The sequence below is a fragment of the Aythya marila genome, assembly GCF_965140915.1.
Source record: "Aythya marila genome assembly, chromosome: 1".
NCBI lineage: Eukaryota > Metazoa > Chordata > Aves > Anseriformes > Anatidae > Aythya > Aythya marila.
The window spans coordinates 63,297,935-63,322,569 of record NC_139042.1 but is presented as its reverse complement, the minus strand read 5'-3'; the positions used below and the strand labels follow the sequence as shown (position 1 = coordinate 63,322,569).

At 45.5% G+C, this 24,635-nt stretch overlaps 1 protein-coding gene across 3 annotated transcripts in view; it reads left to right on the top strand.

Moving 5' to 3' along the window:
* Positions 1-24,635, top strand: part of RASA3 (RAS p21 protein activator 3) — a 140,362-nt gene that overhangs the window by 93,355 nt on the left and 22,372 nt on the right. For all 3 annotated transcript variants that reach the window (XM_082755124.1, XM_082755125.1, XM_082755123.1), the window contains 4 exons: positions 1,934-2,010; positions 17,001-17,081; positions 19,164-19,236; positions 22,422-22,501. In XM_082755124.1, coding sequence (XP_082611250.1) covers positions 1,934-2,010; positions 17,001-17,081; positions 19,164-19,236; positions 22,422-22,501 — 311 coding nt within the window. The remainder of the gene's footprint in view (positions 1-1,933; positions 2,011-17,000; positions 17,082-19,163; positions 19,237-22,421; positions 22,502-24,635) is intronic.

Sequence of the window (24,635 nt, the reverse complement as noted above, 5' to 3'; positions counted from 1 at the left end):
ACTCAGTTTGAGTGAGATCTAGCGAATTAGCACTGTAAATGAAGTTTACATGCAGGCTCACCTAAGTGTACTGAAGCATTCTTTCATCCCTGAGAGAGATCAGTCTCGCCTTTGTTTAAGATCAGTGGAAGCATTCCTGTGAAAGCATCTTGCCTTCTCGGTGTTTTTCTACAAAGGGAGATTTTCTGTCAAGTTCTTAAACCTCATTTCACGTCTCTTAATTCCTTCAAAACTCATACCGGTGTTGATTTCTCTAACACAGGTAATACGTAGGACATCAACAAAGATGGCAGCAGCTGTTTTACAGGTTGATAATCCAACTTTGTTCTACAGAGAGCATGGTTTAGCTCCTGTGTTCAGATACGTGGAAGAGAGAAGAGTGAGATTAAAGGAGAACGCCGTAAAATAAAGCCAGAAAGTGCCCTTCATAACTTGATTTCTCAGCTGGTGGTGTGCTTAGCTCCTCTTAGGGCCTCTGTGATGGGCATTATAACAGGACTGAGTTTGAAAGAGGTGGGTCTAGATGCGGCTTTATGCATTTGTGCAGGGAAATGCTTCCAGGCCCTGGACGGAAAAAAATGCTATGGACTCAATACCAAGTGTGCAAGTGGCTGACAGAGGTTGGAAGGATGGAAGTGCAGTAAGTCCCTAGGAGGGGGTTTGCAAGGAAGGGAACAGTAAGAAGCCATCATTCATCGATTTCTGTGGGACAAACATTCTGGCACTGGCTTCAGAGTTTGTACAGCTAAGTGTAGGAGTGCTGGGGAATGAGCTTAAACCCAATTTCTGAGCATTTGTGCCGTTATTGCACTCCCTGCCCAGCTTTGGACTGCTCTCAGCAGCCTTGGTCCAGACAGAAGTGTGGAGGGAGTCGATCGTAACGGCAGGGAGCAATGTGGGGCCAGGGTCTGGTCTGCACTCCCCTCTGCGAGGCGGGACGGACAGCTTTTGGCAAGAGTGCTGGTGATGTGGACAAAGAGGAAAGGTCAAATCTGGAAGATATTATATTAGGAAAGGGCTTTCGCATGAGTCGAGACAAACTGAGTCAATAATGACACCCGCATCAGAGCTCTGACTAATTAGCTGGGTGGGCTTTAGGGTCCTTTGGTGAAAAAAAGGTGGAGAGGAGGTAGTTTTGAAGGTGAATGACTCCATTTTGGCCAACGGGATTGACAAATGACTGTTGGGCAGCATTGAAATGCTAGAATACCTCAATAACAAAATGTGTTTTACCACAGATGTTGTAAGAGTTTTTGCCAGTGCTGTGTTTTGGAACATAACAGAGTTAATGAGAGCAATGCAGTTTGTATTCATGATGGCCTTTATTTTCCTGGCGTATCTGAGCATAGATTTTTGACCCAAGTCACCACAAAGTCAATGTGATGGTGAGGAGCTGAAGACTGTATAACAGTAGATGCTGGTGACATGCTGGACATTTATTTTTCTTTAGTTGCCCAGTGTAGTTTTACTGATACCTGTCTCAGAGTTTATTGTCATAACTTCATGGCTTTTAGCCCCTTCAGTTTTCCAGAGCATAAAGCATAGAGGTATTTCTTTATAACATACTGATGTGATAGAGTTTCAATGGTTGTGTTGGGTATCTTAGCTCGGTGTTTCAAATGCTAAACATAAACAAAGTGACAAGAAAATATTTTTGTTCTAGACCACAGAAACTCCGTATCAGTCAACTAGTAAAACACGCAGAGAGAGATAAGGTAACGGGGGAGTAATTATGCACTGCGACTGGGTGAGATGTCTGCTAACCTGGATTCTTGAGCAAGTGAAATATCTCACCTGTACAGCTGTTAACCAGTCCTTAAACTCCTCCTGAAATTGCTTGTATTAACTGACTTTGTTTTAAACTGGAATGGGGTGGCTGGCTTTGCATAACACTGATTTTTCATGCGGTGTTTTTTTTTTTGTTTTGTTTCAGGGAAAGGTCCACCTTGAGCTGAGACTGAGTGAAGTCATAACAGACACTGGTGTGGTCTGCCATAAGCTCGCGACACGGTAGGATTTGAGATGTAACTGCAGAGTGATGAGAAACAAAATAGTTAAATACAGTGTGCAATGCCTCATTTCAGAATAATTGGAGGGATCAAAACATTGACTGGAAATGAAATGTTCTTGTGCTCTGAACCTACTTACTAATTGTCCTTAATCAGTGGTATCCTTACAAATTTATAGGATGAGATGTTTATTCATTCTCATCCCTATAATCTACATACTTTTCTTCCTAATACTTTTAGATGAAACAACTTGGCAATTGTTTCACTAGAAAAATGCTCTCCTAGTGAAGTTCTGACCAGCCCTATTTTCAGACCAATATCTGACATTGCTTTGTTATTGCCTTTGCCAAAGCTTTGTCAGTAAGCTGTCGTGGTAGTCTTTACAGCTGGGACCTGTAAAGGTACAGCTGGTACCTATTTCAGGTCAAAAGTTAGATCAGAATGGCTCTGCAGCACTTGGAGGGCCCAGCCTTCGTTTAACTGCTACCCGAGGACACTTTTTGCGATTTTTTGTCAAACTGCCGTTGTGCAATTTGCATACGACCAAGTGATGATGATCAAATGCGTCCTAAGAAACCCGGTTCAAACCTGCAACACGCAAGTCCTAGGCTGGCATCTTTGGTTGGAGTGTCATTGCTGTCACCACGGGTCCTGGGGCTTTGCAGAAGAGGGGAAGATATGAAGTGGGGAAAGATGGTTTATTGTCTTCCTACCCTGCTCTGTGTCTGCTGTGTGAGAGGATATATGTGTGTGGGACATACGTGACAGTGGGCTTGTCATTAGGCTTGGACTGTTCCTCAGAGCAGACCCAGAGGATGCTGCGTTTAGAGATGGAAAGGAGCAGAATTGCCCTGTGCGTCAGCTTCTGAGCAAAGCTCTTGCTTTTGCCTTCCTGAAGGTGTGCAGTGCACCCTTAGTGATATAATACAGCAGCAAAGGCCTCTGCCTGCATCTTCTGAACTCCAGCTGCCAGGTAAGAGCCTGTGGTGTCTGGTTCTCTGCCAACACTTCAAGAGGAACATCCTTCCACTCTCCCCACGGTCTGTTTTGAGTAGTTAGGTGATGCACGGAAGGACCTTCAGAAGTGTTTGCCTCGCTTCGTTTTGTTCTGAGGGTGTATGCCACACTACAGCCAGCTTTCTTGTAAAGGTTTTGTCTTCAGTCAAATAAGATCTGGTGGCATTGTGATCCCAGTGCTTTTTTTTTTTCAATGAAATCCTTGAAATGCTACAAATAGGTGTCAGAAAAGGTCCTTCTTAACGTGTTGCACATACAGCTTCGTGCTTCATGAAAGCAATAAGGTGCTGTCAACCTTTACACTATGGCAGTGTGCAGCGTTTGTGGTTTTTTTTTTTCCTATCTTTCTATTCATTTGACCAGACGGGTTTTAAATCTTTATTCATATTCTTGCTGCTGTGGCCTTGATTTGAAGATTACTCCTTTCACTCTGTACAATGCAGAGGAAATACCTAGGTTGGCTTGTGAAGCATTCTGTGGCTTTGATTTGAGAGGTATTGTTCAGTAAATACAATGCATTAGTTCAAACGTGTAGACAATTTTTGAGGTTTTCAGCACTGAATTGTAACGCTCAGAGTTTCTCTTGATTTAAAGCTAGCTCTTGGCTCTTAGAAACAACCTGAAAATCGGAGCCCAAGCAGTCTTTTGTCTGCTGAAGTCAAATTTCTCCGCTGTCTTCTGCTCTCTGCAGCCTACCTGAGCACTGCGTTTGGCTCTGGCCCGTTTCCACAGCTATTGTTTGGGTGATAGATGGGAGCAGAGCTAAGCTGTAGATAAGGGAAATCAGAAGTAGAAATATTTCTAGAATATGTACTTCCATTGGTGCTGGTTTTTATAGCAATGGGTCTTGTATGCGAGAAAGCAAAAGGGAAGAAGAAAGAAAAAGAAAGGGGAATGATAACAGGAAAAAAAAACAACACTACATTTAAATGTAGCCTGGCAATTTCTTCATCCTGCACCTTTTGTTTAGCAAGGTACACAGCAAACTGCATCTCTGCAACATTTTCTACACTATCTGAGATCTCATTCAGGTTTCTTCATGGGTAGTTGGGCTCCAGTGCATAGGCATGTAAGAAAAGACAGCAGGAATGAAGCAATGCTTGACTGAACGCCCGTGGAGCCAGAAGATGCCAGTGAGAAGGATAGTGCAGGTAGGGGAGGCAGAACCTTTGTTTCAGGTGGTTCATGAATGAAAAGTCGAGGCTGGGTGAATTGGAGGAGGGCAGCTACCAGCTGAGCTTTGTGAAAATAACCGATTCTTTTTGTGGTCAGCTTCTGAGTTTATTGCAGTGAGCAAGTAAGACAAAACTGCAAAATCAAGAGCGAGAACTTGCAAATCGTCATCCTGTGGACTCCCTTGACTTCCTTTTTATTTTTTTTTTCCCTTAAATTAATTTGGAGACTCTTTGCTGCAGAAAGATGAACGCTATCCTGCAAATTGGCACAGAGATACAGCCAATTAAACAGTTTGGGTCTGCAAGGAGAACAGAAACTACTTCCAGTGGGCAGCTTGTATTTTAAAAGCACGTATGTGGGCTGACTGAAAACTAGGACTAATTGGAAGCTTTTTTTTTGCCTATCCAGAAAATAAATAAAGATGGGGTTTCTTACCAGCCCATGTCTTCAGTACTGTGCTCTCTGTGCCTGCGTGCATTGCCACCACCCCTGTCTTCCAGAAAGCCTCAGCAGCAGCTGAAGCCTCGCTCAGCCGGTCTGCAGCCCTGTGGAGCACTGGGAGCAGTCGGCTGGATGGGAAAATTCATCTGAATGGGAAGGCAAATTAAAATTGCAAAGCGCCGAGCTCTTGAACGTTAAGTAGGAGATTATTTAAAATGCTAAAGGTTTGTGATCTTCCTTAGCCTCTGCAGAGGAAGCAAAAAAAAAAAAAAAAAAAAAGAGTTTAACAACTGTTACCTAATAGCTGCTCCCTAGGAAGCATTCAGGACTTCCATTTAGCCCTAACCCTCTAAGCTGCTCTGCTTCATCAGAGCCCTTCAGAGGCCCTCGATCTCTGCCAGCTGCTACAGCACCGTCTCCCAGCCTGAATCTCTGCAAAAGAGCTAATGACGACGAGAAGCGTTAGTGAATTTAAAACTTAGGCTGACAATACAGATGCAGGCACCGCATCCCGGAGCCTTTTTTTTATCTAATTATTAAAAAGAAGGGATCTGTATCTACTGTTTAATTTTGTCGAAATCTGCAGGCTCCGCTGGGTCCTGCTAGCAGGGGCAGCTTTTCGAAGCAGCGTTCTGTATTTAGCACCATGACATCTGACGGCCAGCACGCCGAGAGGAGCGGGCCCCGCAGCTCCTGCTGAAAGCCAGCGTGAGCTGGGAGTCTGGCTCCCCGATCTTCCTCTGCGCATTCCAGCGTGTGTGTGTAATTAGGCACATTTAAACGGCTGCATCGAGGCAGTGTCCCCAGCTGCTCCTTCAAGTGCTGCCTTATGTCTTGTCTCCGAGGTTTAAAACAGCTCGGAAACATCTGCTCTGGAGAGCTTTCCCCCCGCTCTGCTCCTCCTTTTGTCCTTTCCCCACCATGGTAAATCTCTGCAGCTGCAGCAGCCACCCCTGGCTTTCCAATGTAGCTCAGGTACACTTTTCCAGAGCGCTGCACGAGCCTGCAAACACACCAAATGCCAAAATTGTATTTGATAAATGAAGCATTCGTAGCCCTGGTGCGGGGCCGGGGCCGCTCGGCGTGAATTTATGAATTAAATGAATTAAATCTATGAATTAAATGAAGTAAATTTATGAATTAAAATGCTGTGTGACGCTCGGGAGAGCTCCGCGAGACGCCTCCTGACCATGTGGAACAGAGTTAAACGGGCTGCTTGCAAGGGCCAGCAGGGGAGGAAACAATAAGCAGATACAGCATCTCTAAGATAAACACTTCAAGGGTCATTAAGAGAAGGGCGGCCGAGCTGCGGGTATTGAAGAGCTTTGAAAGCCCTTCTGGAGAGGAAGGTAAGGAGGAAAGAGTCATTTGTCAAGCACGGGTAAAGCAGAAGGTCTCTGCTTAGGGTTGGAGAGGAGGAGCTGGAGGAAAACGTGACCCCGTCTTGACCAGCGAAGGCTTGCTGTTGGCACCAGTGATTGCATTTGCAGACGCCTTGAAAAACTGCAGGGGTACAGCTAGTCCTTCAGGCCCTTGTGCAAAATCAAAACAGGCAGGCATCATCTTTGAGTCATCCGAGCATTTTCCTTCGCTAATTAGGTTGCTTCCTGCTTCCCTTGTTTATGCTGGAGCTGGTTGGCTTTCCTTCAGATCGCTATCTCCATCAGTTCCCGGCCATAAGGACAGAAAGCACCAAAAGGCTGGGATTGGTGAGGGGCTTGGAAATGCACGGCTATATCGTATCTGGGACACTGAAGAGGGGGAATTTTTCTTTTCCAAATTAGAAGAATTCCTTAGATTTCCGTCCAAATTCAGCCCGGGAGCCACCTTGCCACATGGCTTCGCTGCTTCTGGGTTTAGAGGACATGTGCTTGTGTGCTGCTTTCGATGCGTTTCTACTCCTTTGCAGAGAACTACAGCCTACAGCCAGCTTTGAACTCGCTGCGGGGTCAAATGCAGCTTCTTTTCCTGCTTGAAATGCGAGCTGAATCAGCTAGGAGAAAATGGTGTTGCTGCCTACGAGCAAGGTAGCTTAATGTATGAGTTGATCAGTGCACCCCGCAGGATTTTGAGGAAAACCAGCTTTCGGTGGCTGCTGGTAAGGAATACTAATGAGGGTGTGAAGTAGTTTCAAGGCTTAATTTTCAAGAAACGCCTGCATCCATTAAAATGCATCACAATCTCCCTTCTCTGGAGGGCATGCCCTGCATCGAGCTGTGCCTTCTCCTGCAGGATGGCATCTTGCTCCTGCTTGTAATCCTCCGTGTGCTTCATAGCAAACTCACGGGGGAAGATGGCTCACGGATGAAACCGTGTCGTTGCTGGTGTTTTATCACATAGTGCTGTGATGCTGTGGTGTTGAGGTTTAACTGCCTGCCATCCGAGTCATTCCCTTTGCTCCTTTGCTCCTCCATCCCCACCAGAACTCGTCTCGACTGTTGTGTAGCCTAAGCCCTAGGAAAATTGTTCACTCCCCATCCAACCACCCTGCATCTCTAAATATCACCTCTTCCTGCTGCCGAATTTCCCACTACACGAAATTTCTCCTTCACCCTTCTTTTTTTTTTTTTTTTGTTTTGTTTTTTTTTTTATTGAGCACTTCTTCGGTGCTTCTCCTCTGTTCCTGAAGCTCCTTTTACTCAAGAGCAAGTATCTTCATCTGCAGCCCTAATTAAGAGCAACATCTTTGCTTAGGGCTCTTGGCAGCAGCCCACCTCGGGCAGGGCGTGCTTTTGAGGCTCTCCCCGTTTTGAGATTGTCGCGTGACGCCGTGGGATGCGTCTGGGACCGATTTTGTCCTGCAGGACTGGAATGTGGCTGTTCCGAGTCGGTCTGTTTCAGCAGCAAGTGCCGCTTCTTAAATAACTCGACGGGACTTCCCGTTTTAGCTAGGGTAAACATAGCCAGGGATTATACATCGAGGCAAGTCGTTCGAGCATAAATCCTGCTAATAAGTGATTTTTAGCTTTGAACTGAGCTCGAGGTCACCCTGTTAGGTTGGACTGGGGGTGATGTTCTAGGGTAAAATGGTGAGCGGTCTTGCAACGTGACCTGTATCACAAGGTTGTGTATCAAAAGGTCACACAGTAATTAGTGCAATATGAAGGTAAATGTATGTGCTGCTTCATTCCCAGTGGTTGTGGGAATTCTGTGGCAGGTACCATCCAAAACCAGTGCTAGCAGAGCTTCTAGAGGAATCGCAGAACGGCCGAGGTTGGAAGGACCTCTGGAGATCACCCAGTCCAACCCCCCTGCCCAGCAGGATCACCCAGAGCACGTTGCACAGGATGGCATCCAGGTGGGATTTGAGTATCTCCAGAGAAGGAGACTCCACAGCCTCTCTGGGCAGCCTGTGCCAGTGCTCTGTCACCTTCACAGCACAGAAGTGCCCCCTCATACTGAGCTGGAACCTCCTGGGCTTCAGGTTGTGCCCGTTGCTTTTGGTCCTGTCGCTGGGCACAGCCAAAAAGAGCCTGGAAGGAGTAGTGTGGCAGGGTGTGATGAAACGTAGAAATCACACTTGTCTCTGAAAGTGTTCTGCCTGTTGCTGCAAGAGCAGCACTTGTGAGATAGCAGCACAGGGAGCTGAGGGCATCAAAGTAAGATCAGTAACAGGGGAAGCTGCAGGGTGAAGGGGAAGTCACAGGTGTTGAAGTTGGTTTTTTTTTTTGTTTGTTTTGTTTTTTTGGTGAGTATAAAGAGAGTAAAGACACGGTACACAGTGCATCGGAAACACCCTTCACTAGCTCTATTCTTCACAGAACTGTTGGAGAGGAAACCACTGCAAGAAATCTGCCCGTGTATGCGGCAATAAGGAGAAAACACCTCCATCACCGTGAGCTAGAAATGGTGTCCGTGTCCCTGGGTTCGCTGTCACACTGGGAGCTCAGCTGGTTACGTACTGTCACCAAGAGCTGCTGTCACCTGCTGTCTCCTGCCTTGCTTTTTGGTTTTGGTCCTCTTGGTGTAGACCTTTGTCACGGATGCCATTTTCTGGCATTGTCAGAGTTTGATTATAAAATACTTCAGCCATGTTGCTAATTGCATATTTGTAGTGTGCCAAGCACTTGTAAATTGGAGAGATTAAGTCTTTTCGTGGTTTTTGTATTTTTTTTTTTTTTTTTTTTTAATATAATAGGACTTTTAGATCAGCTGCTTTTGCTGTCCCACTCTTCTTGTCACTGTGCGAGGTATTTTGCTGGTTCCTCCTCGTTTTGCTCCCTGAAATAAAAAGAGAAAAGGGAAGTGTGTTGAAAGAAAGTGCAAGGCGCCCTTCTAAGAAGAACAGAAATTGGCAAGGGGGCTGTGCTCTCGGAGGCGGCAGCGCCTGCAATTAATTTTAACTCATTCTGCGGTTGACTCGCTTCCAAAGCTGAGGGTTTTGTAGTAATTTTGAATGAGCTTCAAACAGAAGCAGTAATTCGGGTTAGGCTCTGAACAACTGCAGATGTCCCAGCTGTGCTTGGCGTTGCCCTTGTTGATTCCAGAGATTCACTGAACCCCTGTCATCTGCAGACCTTTTCTCCCTGGGGATCTCTTCTCTACCCATCCAGAGGATTTATCAAAATGCCAAAAAACAGGGTATCTTGTGATATCTCTGCCACTCTTTAGTGTTTGGTGGAAATCACCAGCTGATTCCCCAAAAAATCACTGAGGGGGGATTGGCTAAATACAGACAAATCCCTTTTTCTCAGGGCCTGTATCTTTAGGACGTCAGGCTAAAAAGGATCCTGTTGACTTGAAAGAGTCTATGGAAGAGCTCCAAGAAGACCTGAAGACCTGGTGAATGTGTCTTATAGTGACAGTGTTTGATTTATGCAAGGAAAACCTCAAAGTGATGAAACCCTAGTACGTACTCTATTCAGAGCAGGGCCCTTCTGATTGTATGTTACTTGTTCTTACCACAGTGATACTCAATGGTTGGGAGCTAAAGGCTAATCTACTGGGAAACCAGTATTAAAGCGCTTTTTTTCCCCTTCATTATCATTAATCAGTGAACAATTTCCTGCAGAGCATTGTGAGGACGTTTTAATCATGGCGAGCCCTTTGAGTTTGGTCTGGGTTTCTATCAGGAAGGTGCTCCGGGGATGCTGTAGACATCGTGAGCTCAGCTGAGAGATTTCATCGCTGTCCTGAAGGAGGTCAGGCCGTGTGATTCAGATGTTTCCTTTGGGTCCCAAAATACAAGGGAGCAGCTCGATGCAAGTATGAACCGTTTGTGTAATAACTGGGGTCATAAAGCTGGTGTGGGCCACTAATTACAGCTGGTTCTACCAGAGCGCCTACCTGACCATGCCCTCGTTTGCATCGTGTTTTGCCTTGGGAAGATGTAAAGTGACAAGGCACAGCAAACTTCTTCTAAAGAGAGCTTGCTTTGCATCGTGTCTCCTCCCCAAGGATCTTCGTGCTGCACAAACAGCCATATAACCACACTTTGGGAAGCAGAGCCGCCTTTGGGATGGCGTATCACAAGTTTTAGCTGAGCTTAGGACATGACTGACCTCTCAGGGTAGAAGGCAAAATGGGACGGCGTGCCAGCAGAAACTGTCCATGACACATTTAATGCATTGCTCCTGCTAAAATAACCAAGTTTATTGGTATTTTAGGAGGTTTCACTGCTCATGGGACAGGGGATAGGCTGTAGCAGGAACCCAGGGCACCAACAGTCATAGCAGTATATACCAGCACTGATCAGAAGAAGAGACAGCAGTTGAGCTGTAAAAGTCTTAGGCTAGCTCTGAAAAGCTGCACGTGTTTTGCCTTGCGTGAGATGTTTCAGCGCATCTGAATTTTAGTAATTTTAGCATCATCAAGTGTCACAATGAAGTGAGTGGCCTTGAAGGACCAGGGGAGTGATTTAAATTAAGTCAGCGCTTCGTGACAGCTGGTTTCTACATGAATGGTTTCCGAACCTCTGTGTGATCTCTCTTCTTGCCAAATCAGAGACATTAAGGATTTTTTTTTTTTAAAGTTAATTTCATGGGAAAGTTTATTCGAAGTTGTGTCTTCTGATGCCTGGGATGTTTGTGCTTCTTGGAACGAGCAGCTCCATCTGCCTTACTGCAAAAATGGAGATAAATGGGACATAGCGAGCCCGAGCTGGGGGCTGCTGGTTGGATAACTGGAGAAGACTCCACACTTCTGCTTGAATATTTTTAATGGGCTTTGTTTGTTAATAAAATAGTGGTTCTTGGGTTCTATACCCAATAAAGTATGAGTTGTTTTTAATTTTTTCCTCCCTTGCTTGTTTGCTGCATAGCCTGTAAGCACAGTGGGATATGTTAAGGTCCTTTTAGTTACCTAAACCCGGACAGCATCAAGGTATCAATATTATTTCCTGAATTCTGCTTAGAAGAGAGCACTGTGCCATACAACCTTAGTCCAGTTCTCTTATCAAAACGAGTTCGGTGCCTCAGCATTACTTTGGGACCTGGCTGGCAACTTAGGTGATGAATCAGCTCAATTTGAATTCCTTAATGCGAGTACTGCATCTGCAGGGAAAGATCAAAACCCTGTAATTATAAGTACTGTTAATCAAGATCACAGATGATCTGATTACTCATATAGACGAATGCCAAAAGTTGTTCTGAGTTGTTGAAAATGATGTTTTTTAAAGTTTTACAGCTTACACCTCCCCGAGGTGAGCCAAGGCACGTCCGATGCAGAAGGCTGCAGCCTCCATGCGGTTCGAAGGCACTTCTGGTTGCTTTTTAGATCCACGAATAACTACTAATTTTGTTTTTAACTCCGAGCTGTTTGATCTTTTCATTTAGAAAGATACATTCGCTGCTATCATACGCCTAATTAGAAGTAAACATGACGCGGGGATCTGTGTAGAAGAGTCATCAAGGATTTAGTTAGTAGGGAAAACATTACCCTTGGACTAGGTAGTGATGAGAAGAAGCTTGCTGGGCTTCCACTCTGTCTCTGCTCTTGTTCAAACCCTCTCATTTCCTTGCCTTTCCTTCCTGCACTCTCCCTCGTGCCCGGTGCCACCCCAGGAGTTGCTGAGATTCGATCGAGCTGGGGTGCTGTGCCCCGTGGTTGAAGCGTGTCGGTGGCACGACATTTAGATGCTTCCCTCCAACCTGCTGCACTTCGTGCTCGACCACTTATTGCAGATTAAGGTCTCTTCGGGTTGCTTACCAGCGTGGCACAAATGTTTTGCACAACATAACCGCCTTGGTTTGACGGTGGAAGGGAAAATGGGCACGTTCATGCAGCTGGTTTTGGTTGCTAAAGTGCTCATGCATGCACCCAGTGACATGCGTGCATGTCCTGAGCTGCGACCGTGCCAAGTGCACGCAGTTCCTGCCTGGCAGCAGATAAAACTTGAGCAGAGCTCGACTCCGAGGTCGTTGGGTTTGCTTTCCATCAACCCTGCACGCAGGGCATCGCCTTGAGACCCAGCAAAGGAAAAGCAGGTGGGAGACTTTGGTGCCACCCTCCAGCTTCATTATACAGGCTGTAACAGCCTTTGTGGGTCTCAGCCTTGTTTTGGTCTTCGATCTTCTTTCTTTCCTTATCTGCCTGTACAGACAGTATCTCACTTCTTCCATGTGATGCTGCCTTAGGGCCGCAGTCAGCTGAGCTGAAGCTGTTGACTAGGCTTTAATCACTTGCTGCATATCCTCCTTGTTGTCGCTTTGTGCTGTCCTCCCCTTACAGCCCTCACCATGCTGCCTTCACACCAATGCTTCTGCAGCTGCCTCGACGTCTTGACCCGCTCCTTGGCTTCCTGCCATGCTGTATCAAATCGAAATTTCTTCCCTTTCCTTACAAGAACCAACACAGTGCTGTCCGTAAAGCAAATTCATCCTTCCCTGACAGCATCCACTGTTTTGTGTTGCTGTTCCCTTACAATTTTTACATCCTTCTTGCTTTGCTGCAACTTGTGGTTGGGTTTTCTATCTCCTCTGCAAATCATACCGTTGATAGCAATAACTCCTGTATAGAGCTGCTCCTATATTATAGTTGCTAGAAATAACTCCTTCCCCTGACTTAACCATTTTCCTTTGCTCTCCCGTAGCTCAGCTCTTGCTCCCTGTTAATAATTAAGGCTGCAAGTCAGAGACCGAGGCAGGAGGAAACAATGATGTGAGCGCCAGTGAGAGTCACTAAATCAGTGCAATTCATAATTCCAGCAGGCTTGTGTCTTTGCTGAAACCCTCGGGGTCCTGTCACCGAAGATAATTTAACCTTTTTTTTTTATATATATATATCTATAACTAAGAATTTTTCTGAAGTGGCTTTTACGAAACTTGCAGCTCTTGTGTGGTTGACTCATAAAGAGGATGAGCCGCTAATGAATTAACTCCTTGTCCTTCGAGAGCGGCAGGGCTAACACCCTCCTTTTCTTCTCTTTTTCTTCTCTTTTCTTTCTTTGGCACAGCCTACAGATGGTGCTCTGTAGATGTGCGTTTTCACAAGTCCTTCTGCAACTGATACTGGGAGGCGATTCCGATGGTTTGAACTGCAGGACAGCTCCCATATTAACAGCAGAGGAAAATCCGTGTGATTTTAAATTGTTGAGAAATATTTAGACTTCTACCAAGCTGGTAAATTTTTTTGCAGCTTGTTTGAAGTCACAGTGGTTTGAGGGGTATGTGTGTATTGACAGGATTTCTTCTTCATAATTCATGAGACAGTTTTTGCGCTGCCTGCAGTTTTCCCACAATAACTCTAATATTATTCACTTGGGGAAGCAGGGGCTGCACTCATCAGCTGTCATTTGCTTTCGAGTTACTAGTGCTTGGCTTGGGACAAACATTTGTTCCTGTTTTGCTGTAAATATCTGGGAAAGAGCTTGTTGCTCGAGCCCAAACAATCAATTCCCCTTCCTCTGCCGTGCCTGAAGGAAATCACTAGGAAGAGTCGTGCGTGCGTGCCACCAGTGCTGCCCCCACCCAGCTGCCCAGTTAGGACCAAAAACTGGTCTGGGTGCTGCAAAAGCTCTGTGAACCAGCTCAGGAGGAGCCTGTGTTCAGGGTAATGCAATTAAGAATATGTTTAAATGCTTTTTCTCCATGATAACTGTTACAAACTGATCTGGGAGTGCAGCAGAAGAGGCAGTGGCGGTGCGGGGTTGCAGCTGTGATCTCAGCATTTCAAGGTTTCTGTTGTGCTTTTGGCCTGGAGGCTTCAGAGAGCATTTCGGAGAGGAAAACCAAAACAGTTGCCTGCACAGCCTGTTCCTGTGACTGGGATAAGCTCTACCAAAAGCTGCCATGGGGGTGGTTTTGAGCGTGTGTCAAAGAGCTCAAATGTGTCAGAGCCCGTGTATCAAATGCAAGGGGACGTGCTGGTGGCGTGCGTGGGTCTGAGGTTTTCTTCTGCCCTCTGGGAATTTTCCGCAGCGCGTGTGCTCCCGTGAAGGTTTGGCTGTGAACCCCGCTGAACACTGAAAGCTCTTGTTCCTTGAGACCTGTTCATTTTGCAAACCACAAGCAAAATATAGCCAGGCAGCTGCACCAAGACCTTTCCCATACGGGCCACCACCAAGTTTATACCCAGCCACGCGATGGCCAGCCCTGTCCCAGCTGGGCCCGAGGCAGGGGGTGATCAGAAACTCCCAGTTGGGCACAAGAGGCTCGAGCAGCCGCCAGACGTTTTCGCTCTGGGGGCTGATGAGTCAACGAGCAGTTCTTGAATCAGCCTGATTGCCTAGGCTTATTTTTTTTATTATTATTATCCAAGCACACGTCTATTAAATTAATCCTGCAGGCGATTAGAGCAAGAGCTCTAATCATTTTTTGCTGGCTTTTTTCCACCGCTTCCTAGTCTGTACACCCTTTTCTAGAGAAAGCATGATACATTTCTTCTCATTTTTTCCCATATAATCCAGATCTGGATTATCAGTATTAACAGTGATATCTACAAGGGAGACTTGGAGCTCCATTTTCTTTCATCTCTCAGTAGCCGTAGCTTTGTTCTAGCTCTTTTCCTGCTAAAACTGCTAGGTTCCTGCAGCTAACGAGAGCGTGTTAACATGACTACATCAGGCTTGGGTTTGGCTGAATTTTATCTCCCCACAGTACTGAGTAAGACCCAAAAACCAGAACAGAGCTCTCTCCAGACATGGCCTTCCTGCCTCCAAGTCCTGAGTCTTCAGTCTTTGCCTGCTTTCCCCAACACCCGTACACAATAACTCTTTTTAAATTACCCGAAGGGCTTTGGATACAGCTTGTGTCAGCGCCTGTTTCCTGTTTTTTCCACGTTTTGTTTCTTTCAAGGTTGCTTTTGCTTTTCTTATTCCCACCGCACACAAAGAAACGCCTTACTCGAAGTCATCCTGACGACAGGAGAACACCTGTACTCTGGTTTTGTTGTTGTTGTTTTGCTGTTGTGGTTGGTTTGGTTCTCATCTTTGTTTCCCAGAGAAGACAAAAACCTACCCTGCTGTTCTAAACACATCTCTGGTCTAGCCTGGTGCCCTTCCTGATGTTTGCTGGTGAGTGATACTTCAAATCATTGCGCCCTCAGAGCTCCCCCCAAACCTCCCCTGCGTTATCTGTGTGTGCTCTGCTGGCCTCCGTGACATCCGCTGGCAAGGAGTTTCACAATCTCATTATGCATTGTGTGGAGAGAGGACTTCCTTTTGTTGATTTCTGAACCTGCAGCCTGGTAATGTCATTGCGTGCCCCCTGATGCTTGTTTCAAAGGAAACGTCCTGCACCTCATTCATGATTTGATAAGCTGCTCATGAATGGATAACTCCCGGCTTCTGCGTTAGATGGCACGAGATGAGGAGCTGTGCTGCTGTTCTTCCCTGTAAGAGCACACCCAAATCGAGAGGCAAGTGCCCAGGGATTCGTGTGGCTGTGTTTCCTCTGACCAGCTACTGACACTGTGGATGGCTGAAGTGGTAGCATCAGAGCTCTGTCCACAAAAACAGAAAGATTTCTTCCACATGGCAGTATAAGAACAGACCCTGTCACTGCCAACCTGTATAGTTCTGGTGTCCTTTTGTGTTCCTGTGGATAAATTCACACCTTCCAGCATTCAAATTCTCCCCTGATTTTATTGTGCGGCGATTTCTAGCTTCCACATGTCCTCAACTTCGGATCACGCTGCCTGGCAGCGCTTTGCATTGTCTGCACGTTCGGGGAGGGCTGCTTTTATTAAAACAGGAATAATAGTCTCTCTGAACACGCTTTCACTCTGCTTCACTTCCAAACGGCTCTTCCTGTGTGGATAAGAGCTGGCTTGGAAGCCATTCATGAACAGCGGAGAATTGGCTGCCTGCTCCCAAGCCATTGAGCGAGGATTTCATTTCAAGGAACTGACAGGCTGCCCTGAGGAAGCAGGGGAAGGGGCGTGGGGTTTGGCGCTGACACGTGGTGTACGATTCTTCTGTTCACGTGTGGATGCGTTCGACCAGCAGTCGTTCTCCTAAATACCTAATTATGACCGCCTCGTAGGGGACTAATACAATCCAGAGAGAAAAGCTGCAGAGTGCCTGCGTAATCCAAGGTTTCCATAACTTTCTCTGTGGTTTCCATCTGTGATTTCGCTGGAGTATCCAGAACAAGGAACATGTTCCTCTTGCACGCTGGTATTGGTGACTCAGCCATGAGAAGAAGGGCCATCTAGGTCAACAACTGAATTACTATACTCCCTGCTTATCTGGGCTACTGAATTTAGTTAGTTATTTATTTGTATCAAAGTTGTTGATTCTGAAATGAGAGTGCTAAAGTGCCAATTTCTCACCTTGGCCTGCAATAGAAACTGATTTGTTCCATTCTGTCCCTCCAGTGTGTTCTCCGACTCCTTCAGTGCAGAGCTGCTGAATATATTTCTTCTTTCAGTTTTGTTACTTAAAAGTTGTGTGGAGAAAGATGGATGTGTCATGCTGTCTCGTAGCCCATGAGTTTAACAACTAAGCCCGTGCCAAATCTTGTCAAAAGCACAGAGGCCTCCATGGATGTGATTCCGATGAGTTATTTGACTCCTGCAGGGGTCCATGTCTGTGATTTTCTTTTTAATCCTTTGTTACAGAAGCAAGCTCTGGCTATTACTATTTTTGGTGAATAAATTGTTACAGAAATTTCAAGTGGTGACAGTTCCCATCTTGACAGCATGCTCTTCTTTTTTCATGAAACTTAAGCTGTTGTACTTGCATAATAAGAGTCCTTCAAGTTAAGGTTCCTCTGTAATTTTACAGTATTTTTGACCCTGTTAAAGTTAGTTTTGAAGACACAATTTCAAGTTTAGGTATAAATTAGAGACTTGTTCTTAGCGGCATTGCAATTCTGCAGTAATAACTGTTGTGAAAATGGAACAGGCTAAAGATGCATTCCTTTTATTTTCACTCCCAACTCTTTTATTGATTTGTCTGCATTTGTTTGTGTTTTCTAGAGTTCTTGAATGCCAAGGCCTGCCCATTGTGAACGGGCAGTGTGATCCCTACGCCACCGTTACCTTGGCCGGACCCTCCAGGCAAGTATTGCACGTGCTACAGCTCCCATTTCACAAGGATGCTTCCTCTTCCCTTGTCTAGAAATCTTCATTCTCAGATGGACAGAATATTCAAGCACCACTGAAATACATTAATAATTTCTTCGTACATGTATGAGCCACTGAGGTACACTAGAGCAAGCAATTTGAGGCTTAACTTCAGTTTTCATTTACGTGATGGTCTGAATAATCCCTGAATAATTTGGATATCCTGGAGTATGCAATTTGTGGTTAGGTTTAATTTGTGCATCTTCTCACCTCACAGTTGGAGGCCCGTCTTTGAGCAAATTTATTGCCTAATTTTGGGCAGAGGGCAGAAAAAAAAAAAAAAAAGCTGAATACATCAACGTCTTGCAGAATTTGCACATTTGTTTGTGAATATTTAGGGTCTTGTCACTTTCAATTTGTGGCAAATTAACGGGTGTGCAGGAAGCTCTAGGTGGTTCAATTCTGTAATTCATTATACGTGGACACAATAGCGTGAATAAAATTTGGAATGAGGTTTTAGTAATCAGATTCTGCATAACAACCTTCAGTTTACATACTGGATTAAATTCTCCTGTTGTGTTACAAAATTTCCCATGCTGTTGGATGCCACAGTTTTGTTTCTACGTATGTAGGGTGTCATTTTTTATGTCTGTGCCATGTTAGAAAAAAACACAGCTCTCCTGTGACCTCAGAGAATCAGATTTTGTAGCATAGGCTACAAAAACTCTAACATTTGACAATGATTTCTTATAAATAGCATAAATAAGATGCGTTCTTGACAAATACCTTGCACACAGAGGAGTCTTTGAGACCGGTCTGGATTCCTCATCTTTTCCTGGGTGTGTTATGCCTGACGTCCCTTAATGAGCTGTGTGTTTGAATTGTGTGCTCTGACATTTTAAGCATGTAACTTGTTTCAGATGGTGCTTGCTGTTTATAACTGGAGCTGGTAGGGAGATTTGGTGACTAATGCTGGTATCCTTAAATGTCCAAGCTTCCCTCTCTTTGCTCCCCCTCCCCTGCCCAGTCTGGATAATGTAGGACAACCGATAATGTGTTCCCCTTTAAAATAAGGCTCTATCCCATTCCTGTCTGGTTTTGGTGTTGTTTTTTTGTTTTGGCTGGGAGAGATGCCTCCTATCTTCTGCAGGCAGCGCGCAGCATGTGCCCACCCGGCGCATTAATTGCCCAATAACCGTGTTTGCCTTAATCAGCCGCCCTACATCCTGCTTCCCAGTGCCCTCCCTGGTGGGCTGATCCATAAGGAGCTTGATTGGCAAGTGTGGCTGATGAGATGGGATCGGCAGTCTGCCCCACGTCCTGCAGGCAATTAGCATCCCCTCTCATCTCCCCCTAGGAATAGCGAGGCAGTTTTAATCTGTGCATCAGCCGGCTCTCCGGATTTTACAATGCCTCTCCTCTGGGGAGTGGGAAAGCTGCTTTCTGCTGCTGGATTTTATGCGATGCCGAGCATAAAAACGTCAAACAAATGTGCTGCTGTTTATTCTGGAGCGTGTGCTTACAGAGCCAACAGATTTCTCAACTGGAGCTGTTTCTGGGGCTGTATTATAGGTGGGGAAGCTCGTGGGCTGGCCCATTCAAGTCACACAGGAAATATGCAGCAGCACTGGGAGCTGAACACAGTTTGGCTTGCCCGCTGTGTAAGAATACCTATTGTTGTCCAGTCGATAAAAACAGTTACAAGCTATCTAAGCAGCTTTCCTGCATGAGAAACAGGGAGTAGATTCTGGGACGAGATGATTAGTAGGTCAGTTTTCCACCCGGCTGAGGCAGCTCTCCATCTGTGGCTGTTTTATCTGTGCCTTCTTCCTACTGGAGAGCTTTAGGGGAGGACGTGACACGGGATGGTACAGTGCTTCTCACAGAGCTTTTCACGTGCAGGTAACTAGAACAAATGAAGCGTAGGTTCATAGCATTTGGAAATCATCAAACATCCTTGCTGTGCTGGAGGCACGTGGCATTCTGGCTTTATCAGATGTGTTCCTCGGTGGCTCTGTTCTAGGATCACACTTCTGCTGCTGTTTTCTTACGCTCTTTTTCTTTTCCTTTATTCAGATCGGAAGCCAAAAAGACTAAAGTGAAAAAGAAGACCAACAATCCCCATTTTGACGAAGTGTTTTATTTTGAGGTTGGTATTTCAAAGGAGCGGGTGATAAGCTGAAACACTACACTGCAGATAGTTGGCACAGCATCCTGCTCGTGTTGTGCCAGCTGTCTTCTTTGAAGGCTGTTTGAAAGCACAGCGCAGGGGGAAGAAGTACCCGGGATCAGGCTGGCTGCCTGCTGAGGCAGCACTGTGTCGCTTCAGCCCAGGTGCTCTGAAGGAGAAGCTTCAAGGTGGGCGCTCCTCCAGCGCAGCAGGCTTTGCACTTGCTTAAAACTCAGCCCAGCTGAGTTTTGGAAAAGGACATTTAAGAATGGGATTAAAAAAAGATGTGTATATACGTACACTTTCTTTAGCCTGTGGTTTTGTAGCTGTTCCACCCTTCTTCCCCAGTCAATGGGAGGAAGGTTATCCCATGGGAATGCAGTAGAGGAAAAATGTACTTAAAAGTGGATGTTTCAGCTTCAGCTGCTGCAATAGCAGTGGGTGAAACCTCTGAGCTTTATTTAACACAGAATGTTTTCAACAAGTCCGGTTAAGACAAAGCATAACTCATAAAAGTGCTCATTTTGGTTCTTTTGGCAAAAGTAGCAGTAATTGTGGTGTGTCCATATGTATATCTGCATGTGTTTCTAATTTGCAACTTTTCATCCTGCCTGCAAAGTATGTGCATCTTTCTCTGTTCTTTTTCTCTTGGACATTTTAGTCTTGGTCTACGCCGAGCTGTTCTATTTTGATAGGTACCTCAAAAACAGATCTGGCATAACTGAGTGAGTGAAAAGCCTGAACAGGACAATGCAGCTGGCAAGTCACTGGAAAGTCAGGTCACCTGGCCCAGAGCTGCAGCCCTTGGCAGTGACACGGGAGTGATGCTCTGTGTAGATAAGCCAGAACGGGCTCTCTCGTTCTTAATATAGGCAGTTCTGGAGGTGTCTGACAGCGAGAGCTTTTTAATGAGCCTAATTGAGGAATTCAGCCTGTCTACCACGAAGCTTCACCTGCCTGATTCCTCTGCCTTCTGTGCGCTGCAGGAGCAGTGAACATTTGGTATTTAAACACCGAGCTTGGCAGGTGGTGCCAGACAGGGAGAGGAGGGAGAGAAGCAGAAGGCACCTTCCAAGTGGAGTTGTGGAAGGGATCTGGTGGCTTGCTAAGCTTGGCTTTATCCTAAGAGCCAGGTTAATGCAAATATTGGTTTTCTAAATTGGAGTAAAAGGGTTTCTGTGTGGTAAGAACAGAGCTTGGGCGGTATCCGAATCAGCCAGAATAATCCTACCCCCAGTGCAGACAGAGCCATCGTAAATTTATGTCATTTTGAGTAGTTAGTACATACCAGGCCAAATGTCTCTGAGGGACAGGGTTCAGCAGCACTGCTACGACTGGGAAACGCGTTCACTAATGAGATGTGGGCAGACCTGTAGCTAACCCGATTCCTGTGGAGCTGCACAGATTCGGGTTGTTGACAGACATGTCATTTGCTGCTTCCAAACAGCTTCATCAGCTTTCCTGCAGTCTGCTAGCACAGCAATCAGCCGTGGCTCCAAGGAAGAAGAGAAATCTGTAAAAGGCAGTGAAGAGAGGCTTTCTACAGCAAAGTCACGTAGGTTGAAGGTGCTACATGGAAAATAGCTTATCGCTGGTTTGAGAAATTTAAGGGCTTCTTTAAAGGGTGCTACAAGCGAAACTTGCACCTGATGGTTTGGAGCTGTTTTCACCACCGCTCCAGCTGCAGCACAGTGAAGGGGCTCGGAGCTACAGGAAAATCTCCCCCTTACGGGAACTGAATAAGGTAGTGCTGGGGACCTGTCTGCAAACCTGCATGTGCTGAAAAAGAAAGAGCAGCTGATAAACAGCTTGTCAGCTTTGCCTGAAGACAGGGGCTGACATGGCAGAATTTTACACCCTTTTTTGTAAAATGGTACAGGGCAGCTTGCTGGGCACTGTGGGCTGACAGTTCCCGAATACCTAATTCCATCATTGGAACTGGTGGGCCTCACCGAGCTGTCTTTCCAGCACTTAGATGAATCTGCACACTAAGCAATCACAGAGGTGAACAGAGAGACCTTGTGCAGACAGGCTCCAGCAAAACTTCCCAGAAAAGTATTTCACTTATGGCACAGCCCTTTTGAGTACGCTTATGCTGTGACTTTTTATAACAACTCATGTCTTACAGGTGATAAAAACTGAAGTTTACTTCCCGATTCAGAACTACACCATCAGCTTCACCATGGTAGTTAAAAGCAGATCTTTTTCAGTTAAGTAGGATGGGTTTTTGAAGCCACACTGAAGATGGCTGCAATAGTAGGGTGAGAAGATTTGTGCTGAGCTGCTGAAGTTGTCTGATTAATTAAAATTAACCTGCTATTAGGCTCACAGGTGCATTTGATTCAATTACAGGCTAGAGCAGTTGGTGTCCAATGCTGCTAATCACCTGGCAAATGGAGCCAGTGGTCACACACACAAGACTGTTACGTGTCACATGCTGAAGGTTCTTTGGTTTCTCTCTTTCTGTGCACCTTTATATTTGCCTCCCTTGTTTGTACCATCTGCATCTGATGTACTGTACAAAACCAAGTAGTCAAATTTACAATAAGAGCCAGTTTTTGTGAGTGGGAAGCATTAAACCACAAGAGTATTTAAGCCTACAATAAAGTTGAGCTTCTGTGTGCAACCAGGAGCTGAAGCCACACATCATACGCACTTGCGTTTGATCAGTTCCTGCTGTGGTTTCAGCTGGGTGGGGTGGCCTTTTTCTCAAGTTTCTGACACACCATGAAAAAATACAAATATCAAAGTCTTTTTTTTTTTTTTTTATCATGCTAGAAAAGAAATGCTAAGAAATGTTTGTACAAAAGCTTTCTTTTGCTAATGCTCTACACTTGCAGCTATCTTCCCATTGTTTTCTACCTATGCTTCTACCTATGCTAAACTCAAAGTACTGCAGTAATATTAAAGAAATCCTTTCTCTGATAAATAAAGTGTAAGTGTATGTGGTGTATGTAGTTATTCTTGGCTATGGTTGTTACTGCTTCTGTACAGTGAGGAATCTGTTCAGCCAATAGGTTTGTTCCCATGCATGAATGTTTTCAGAACCAGGACTGAAGACACTGTTGATAGTAAAAGACTGCAGTCTTCCAGAGCTTTGTATAAGAAAATCAGAAATGCTTTTGTATCAGTTCAATTTGTTAAAGATTCCTCTTTTTTATTAGGTTACAAGACCCAGTAGCTACAACAAGAAATCCCATTTTGATATTGAAGATGTTGATGAAGTTGACAAAATGGAGATCAGGTGAGAACATTTTCCACTAATTATTTTTTCTCCCAAAGCTGTGCACCTCTGTAGTAGACTCTTCTTTCAAAATGATGAGCATGGCTTCAATGTTGATAACTCAAGAGGAATCTTCCATGTTCATGGAAGGTCTGTTCATTTACCTGCATGGTCCTGTAGATCATATGTGAATTTGTGACAGTTCTTCTGTGGGAGAGTTGGTCGTTACTTTCCTTGGTATCCTGTGTGTATGCTAATGTCCATTTGCCATTAAACACAGATTTTTCTGTCTGGGTTCCCCTCCCTCAGCTTCCCAAGAGAGCCCAGGAGCTCTGTGATGCTCTCAGTGGAAGGATCTGGTTTTTTTTCATCGCTTAATTTTGGTAACCCAGATAAGGGCCTCCTTCCCTGACAGGAAACTCTTGAGTTCAGAGTTTCTCTGGGGCTGAGGCAGTTTCCCTTCTCTTTTCCCCGCCAGAAAGGCAGGGGAAGGCAGAGTGGCGGCGTTCTTGTGAGGCTGGGCATGACCCATTGCACAGGGAAGAAGCAGCTCTGATTTCAAAACCAAAACAACCCCCTGACTTACTGCTGTCCTAAAACTTGCTGAGGCCTGTCAACAGTGGCTGTGGGAATGGGTGAAGAGAAAGAGCAGGGAGGAATCAAGAGGGGGTGCAAAGCTTTGAGATATCACGTGTGGGGTACCATCACAGACTAGAAAGTTAGGCCGTCTGGTGATGGGGATGCACAACATATGAAAACTGCTGTATCCATGTCAAGTGAGGTGGTATTTCCCCTCCCCTGTATGCTGTAGGAGTTGGAGGAAGAAGGGTTGAGGAGGAATGGTGGCCTCCCTTCCACCTCTTCCTCCCCAGGCCTCCCTCTCCCTCTCTTAATAGTCCCTAGGGCCTTCAGAAGCATGGCTGGCAGTAAGCAAAGGAGGGGAGACGAGGCAGGAGGAACGATAACTTGCTCCAAACAGGGAAGATGCATGTGTGGTAATGATGGAGGAGGGCTGCCATATTACCCTCTGCTTCCACACTCAGCTGCTGGCTCATGTAGCCTGGCACCGTGGTACCACAGCACTGCCCGAGGCCTTGTAAATTAGTAGCTGGGAAAAGATGAAGCACGTCAATAATACATGCAAGTAGATAAAGAGTTAGTTTTGGTCAAGCAAACCCTTTGCTCGGAGGGTTTGTCCCATACAGGACAGAGTGTTTTTGTTTCCATCTCGGGCCCCCCTCTCGCCCCCCTCACTTCCTTCGGCCTGTTCAGTCAGAGTGGGATTGCCCCCGTGCCCTTGGGACGGATCGCACAATTAATGGGCTTGGGGGGTTGTTTTCTTTCTCCCTCCTGAGAAAATACCATTCCACGGGGTACAGAGGAGGCTCAGTCTCTCATGGGTTTTCTCTACAGCTCTGAAAGTTGCTCTTTTCTGAGTGGGTGTAGGAAGTTGCAGGCAGGGCATATCAACACTAAAGGACCAGATGTTCTGGTGAAATTCATTGTTTCTCCTCCCCCTCTCTGTTGTGCTTTTTTTTTTTTCTCTTTTTGTGACTAGAGCCTGACCATTTCAGAATAACACTTGCCATGCTTTTGCCTTTTTAAAAAGCTTGGGAAACACTAATCTGTTAGATGCTGGGGTTGGTGTATAACATATATATTTTTAATGCTGCTTATTCTTTTTGCTCCAAGCACCCAAAACAATAATGTCAGAATTTGCATGCCTGCTTTGCTTATTGTGTAGGGTGAGACCTACCTAGAGCTCTTGGTTCCTTTCCTGCAGAGCCTTTACACTTTTGGGGTTTGTTTTTTTGGTTGTTGTGGTGCTTTTTTTGTTTTGTTTTGTTTTTCTGTAACTGAAGTTGCTGTGCTGCTACAGCCTTGGGAAGCGTGGCAGGCTGTGTGTGTTTGAAAGTGTTATTGCTAGCGTGCATCTTGAAAAAAATTGGATAAACTAGAAACCAGGAGCCTGTAAATACTTGGTAAATGCTGTTTGACTCTGTGTAAATAAGCTGCAAAAGATCCCATCCCCTCCTGGATCTGCATTTGAGCCATTTGAATTAGTTAGTGAGGTAGTAATCAACCATATATGGGGAAAGAGGAGAGAAGGTGGAGTTCACAGAGATTTTTCCTTGTGGGGAATTGTTGCCCTGCA